We start from the raw sequence: 6,000 nt of genomic DNA on the forward strand, positions 1-6,000 counted from the left end.
ACAACAATCTGGTGAGAATCCTATAACATGTTATGTTTACAAGCTTCAAGACCTAGTTCTATAATTTAAAACATCTACCCTGATATTTATGTTTAGGGGGTCGAGCAAAACATAAATATCAGGTTCGATGTCTTACATCGTAGGACCACAGGAGTCTGACGTTTTATCAATAAAGTACGGCGAAATCTCTGACAATATGAGATTTCGCCGTACTTTATTGATAAAACGTCAGACTCCTGTGGTAGGACTAATGCAAGATCCTACGTTTCGTATCCTTAAGTTTTAATATGTCGAATACGGAATAGTCGAGTTCATAACTTGTAACCCCTACCATAGTATAAATTTACATCTACAGTGGTTAGGTCCTGTTTCATCATAAATATTGCTTTTCTGCTGAAACGAATCACTTATATATAACTAAATCAGAATCTTGCAATCGTGCATTATTTCATTCAAGTATCCATTACTAAACGTGTTGGAAACCCTTTTTTTTTAAATACGTCTACTATAAAATAATAAAACTAACAAATGATCGATTTCAAAAAGGCATCCACTCACCCAAAAGCTTTCTCTGAAGAGAGACATCTTCCTTCTCCCTGGTTTCTTGACTAGTGTTGCTATGATCCTCTCTTTATCGTGTCATTTAGTAAAATCTCAAAATCCTGACAAGATAACCCTACTGTTTCTGTTATGACCAATAATTTTCTAATGAAGAGATACGAAGAGTAACCAAATAAAATTTTATTACTTCCGTTGATCGATATCTCTAGAATGATTATTTCACCTCATTACATAAAAGTATGAACAATTACATAGCATCTAACTGATCATGAAGAAACACAGGTTATCGTTTAATCGCAGTTTCGTACTCGCACTCGAAACACAGGGGTCGTATCATAAAATCTTCAAACACCTATGTACCCAATCATTAAATCAAACTGATCCACCAGCAATCAACAGATTGAGATTTAAGCTTATTTTTTCTTTTGATAAGCATTTTGATCTCGTGCTATTGGATTTTACATGTATGTTTGTATATCATTAAGTAAGTAATGGTATGAAACAGATTATTTCCAATAACTTGCTTGTTTACGGATTAGCAAGCTAAATAAACAAATGAAAATATGGTAGACAGATGGATGGACGGAGACAAATAGGCGGTAAGTTAGAGAGATTAGCATGCCTGTGATATTTCAGGAACTACATGCAGCGATTTAATGCAAGATATATATGCCATACGGAAGGAAACTCACGATAGCTAAAGGAAGAGTTAATGGCGTTTTCCTAGCAATGTATGCCTAACAGAGTATGAAGAAGAGAGTGTGCTGAAAATGAGGAATGTGTCAGGTCTATGAGATGGATAGAGATAAAAATAGATTAAATGACACATTGTCTTATATGGTTTGGCATAATTCATGTGGACAATGGTACAGGTCCATTGGATCCGTACAGGATGGAATAAAACGCTCCCGCCCCTCCGAGTCTCTAACCTATGGGTAAAATAGTATGATGAGCATGGCATCACTGGGCGGACGTCTTCCTCGATGAAGTCATCGGCCAGGGCGGAAGGGCTCCAAGATGAGCTTAACGATCATGTGCTGAGAACCAGGGCGTGCCACGTTATATCAGTGGATTTCGGATGTGGTCATCCACTCTGAAGAGTGATGGGCTCCACCAGGCTATATGTTGCGGTAGACACACTACTTGAAGACAGCTAACAATTCATCTATACCCGATCGTTCGCAATTCGGGTCAACAATGACCTAGAGTCCTTAACAACAGACAGAAAGAGAGATGGGAAGACAACATTAAGGAGTGGACAGGCATGGGATCTGGAGATTCCCAAAGGGCGGTTGACAACAAGGAAAGATGGAGAAAACTGGTTTTAAAGTCAAATGTGGTGCCCCAAAGACCTCATGGGTTAAGGGATTGATGATGGTGATGGTGATGGTGATGACGATTCATGAAAATTTTCATAAGGGAAAAAAGCTTAACTCCTAAGCTGACTTGTCCAAAAATAATAATAAGAAAAAGACAGAAAGAAAAGTGAATTAGTGGAACAGTATATAATATGGGTATTGGAAGCTCCAGCTAGCTGCTAGATACCACCCGTTGCTGTTTTAGAGGGAAATTAAATTTGGTTTTCATGAGTTTACAACAATTTTTCAGCAAAAGATAGACTATTCAAGGCGGCCAGTTGTATGGGTTGAGGAAGAACCACAGACCAACGGGAAGTTACTGTCAAGTTTCAACACATCCCAGGTTCGTCGCGTTGAGATTCGAACTCAGCGAACAGAAGTGAGTGATTTGTAAGGGTAAAGACGAGCGCCTTAGACAACTCGGCCACCTGGGCCACCACATGCAAATTAGGTTTCACGTGGTCGGCTGAGTGGCGAAATGTACCTTTAGACTTAAATCCTAGTTTTCTTTACCTATGTAGTAGGTTGAAATTAGCTGTACCAGTGTTCTGTTGGAAAACCAAGTTTTATTTTCTACCTTTCTTTTTTATATTTAAGAATCAATATTTTGCTCACATATGAATGTTGCAAACGATGATGTCAATAAAAATATGTATTTGTTTAACTTTTTCGGTAACCTTGATTTCAATTTTAAGGTATAAAATTGGTTAGAGTTAATAATTTATTAGCAACATTAGAAGTAAGGCAGGTTTCAGTGCAACGAGAGTCTGAAAGTACATTGTACTGGTGTATCTTTGTATATAAATTTTGTAAAGGACAAAAACCAATAGTACAATTTTTCTATGCAAATTCAAAATCATCTTTTAACTTTTATGTTCTAAAAATGCTGACTACAAATCCAAATAATTTACACAAAAATGCATTCACAACTTTTCCAATACAATGATAATTCTATTTCTTATATTTTAATATGAGATATATGAGTGGTCTATTTTGCTAAATGTATACGATGAATAAGCTTCTTTGACCCCTTCAGCTCATTTGTATAACACTAGAGAACTGGATGATTTGTATAACACTAGAGAACTGGATGATTTGTATAACACTAGAGAACTGGATGATTTGTATAACACTAGAGAACTGGATGATTTGTATAACACTAGAGAACTGGATGATTTGTATAACACTAGAGAACTGGATGATTTGTATAACACTAGAGAACTGGATGATTTGTATAACACTAGAGAACTGGATGATTTGTATAACACTAGAGAACTGGATGATTTGTATAACACTAGAGAACTGGATGATTTGTATAACACTAGAGAACTGGATGATTTGTATAACACTAGAGAACTGGATGATTTGTATAACACTAGAGAACTGGATGATTTGTATAACACTAGAGAACTGGATGATTTGTATAACACTAGAGAACTGGATGATTTGTATAACACTAGAGAACTGGATGACCAGGTGAATCTTCAAGACCCTCACCCCATATGTTTGTTTCAGATAATAATATTATTAATTATAACCCGCCCTCCCCACTCTAGCAATTTTTGGAGAATTAAAATGCAAATTATACACACCTTATTTGTAGCTATTATCTTCACCCTTTTTGTTGTTATGCGTATTTAGTTTGCATTGACTGTTAGTTCTTTATTCATGATATGCTATGGGTTATGTTAAACTGTATGTTATAGTCGACTTTGTCAAAAATAAGTTCATTATCTACTTCACTAGAATATTTGCTTTTTTAAAAAATTCTGTAAACAACTAATATATAGCTAATATTTCCCTGTGAGCGGTGATTTAATATTAGGATCATTATCCATAGAAGTAAGCATATTCATCTTGGTCTGAGTCAAGGGCATTGTGTTGACCATGTTATTTATTATAATTTTACTAACAGACCATGTCTAATAATAGCTTGGATTGTTCTGTAAATGATTTTTTGTCATACATCCTGCATCTTCTTTTGTGTCTTATGTTTTTATATAATCTTGTTTAACTAGAAATTATTAATTTGAGCTGTAAGATCTTGAAGCAGAATCATTGTTGTGTTCAATGTTTGATTTGGGTTGAAATTATTTAATCGAATTTATTCTTCTCTAGAAAAACAAAACACTTTGTATAATATTCTTGGAAGAGACATTAACTGGGAATTATAGTTAATTAAAACAAGGAAACATTGGATTATATTTCTGCGATTCAACAAAAGACTGTTGGCACATCATTACAATTCAGATCATTGGTATATTAGTACATTAAAGACTACAGGCCACTATCGGCACATCAACCCATTTAGCAATGGAAATTATTTGGAATACAACTAAAGTTTATTCAGAACTTTAATTATTTGGACTTGTGTTAGAAATTCTAGAATTATTTGGGATTTAACTTGTAATACCGCAAGTTAATTTTATATTTTCGCTTTGTATTTTAGGGAAATACATTACATTTTGAATTTTACAAACTTGATGGTTTTTTGCTCGTTTCTATTATTTAGTTTAAGACCATAAAGTAGCGATGTTATTCACTAGCTGGTTTCTTGCCAAAACGACAAGAACAGCCAAAACGACAAGAACAACTAGAGATAAAAGATTAAAGAAAACTAGATTTGACATTAATTAAACAAAATCTGAATCAAAATATCAAAAACTATTGATGGTCTCAGAAAGAGTAGTGGCTGTCCAACAACATTCCTTCGTGTATGTATGTATGTATGTATGTATGTATGTATGTATGTCCTGCTTCGTAAGAAACTAGTAATGATACCTAAAAGAAGAAAGTTATTACGCATACCTTTTAGTAACCATATTAGAAAAATCGTTAGCCTATTACAAATACTACTACTACTACTACTAATAATAATAATAATAATAATAATAACAATAATTATTAATAGTAGTAGTAGTAGTAGCGGCCCAGGGCGGCCTAAGGGTTTTTGGCACCCTAGGAAAACTATGACTTTAGCACCCCTCCATAGAGGAAAAATTAACTTCCGTCTAATTTGGTGCCGCTTAAACTTGGCGTCCCAGGCAATTGCATAGTTCCCCAATATTGTCGGGCTAGCCCTGACAATTAGATAAAATAAAATAAGTTGACGATCCGCTCAGATTGAGATGTCAGCTTTTTCCTCTCCTTCTTTGGTTAATATTCCCATAATAAAAGTCGATGAACCTAACCACGCGTGGTGGTGCGGGCACGTGAGCAAGTGCTTCTTGCACTTATTGTCTTGCTGCAATATTGACTATATCAACAGAGTTTTTGAAAAACCTAACCGACACGCCGCTGTCTGATGCCGCCTTTGTGAGTGAGCTTAAGCAGAATCTTTACCACAAAGTTGCCTTCCAAATTGACAGTGATATACTGAATTTCCATGTTTGACGTTTTTGGCTAGCTTGCCAGATTCATCCTAAAAAAAAAGCACAAGCTCACCTGGATCAACGCCAAAAATATTGCTGTTTAACTCAGACAAATCCGCTTTGGTGGCAAATCAGCACCGTGCCGTCGAGCAAAGTAACCACCGTAAATCTTGATAGACATGGCTGTAAAAGACCAAACATGATCTTAATGTTAAATCAGTAAGGGCTTGCGGGGTCTGTGATCGCTGCAGTGTCCGCAACGCTTCAACGAGACAAGATGACCGCAAATTGATCCACCCATCCGTGTTTGTACAGGCATAATCATATGAAAGAACGACAGACGAATCTGTCGTCCACCTGTACCCCGGGATAAATAATTAACCACTTCGATTGGCGGTGCAAGTCCATACGAGTCAAAATACAAACTATGTTGGGGTGTGACAACGTATGCGATCCAGTGAATGCCAGGACATGTTGATGAATCCAAATTAGCGATGCCCGTTTCGCGTCTGCAAGGCATGGCACCATTGCTGAAAGTCCATTTCGCCTAAAAACACCACCTAAATGTTTGATCTATTGTGCCATAGCGAGTAAATCAAGATTGTCCAATGGACACTTCTATTCCATTAATGGAGTGATCTTCTGCGACCGGGTAATCGAAGACATCTGCCTGTGGGTATTCGGTGTCTTGTACATGGCAAAAGAAGTCT

At 36.2% G+C, this 6,000-nt stretch overlaps 1 protein-coding gene across 1 annotated transcript in view; it reads right to left on the reverse strand.

Moving 5' to 3' along the window:
- LOC149776268 (nostrin-like) overlaps positions 1–725 on the reverse strand; it is a 136,389-nt gene extending 135,664 nt beyond the window's left edge. Inside the window, exon 1 of the mRNA XM_089942701.1 lies at positions 559–725. Coding sequence (XP_089798827.1) covers positions 559–585 — 27 coding nt within the window. The 5' untranslated portion in view covers positions 586–725. The remainder of the gene's footprint in view (positions 1–558) is intronic.
- Positions 726–6,000: the final 5,275 nt, after the last annotated feature.

Source organism: Sinohyriopsis cumingii, chromosome 18 (genome assembly GCF_028554795.1).
Source record: "Sinohyriopsis cumingii isolate HCF-2022 chromosome 18, ASM2855479v2, whole genome shotgun sequence".
Lineage (NCBI taxonomy): Eukaryota > Metazoa > Mollusca > Bivalvia > Unionida > Unionidae > Sinohyriopsis > Sinohyriopsis cumingii.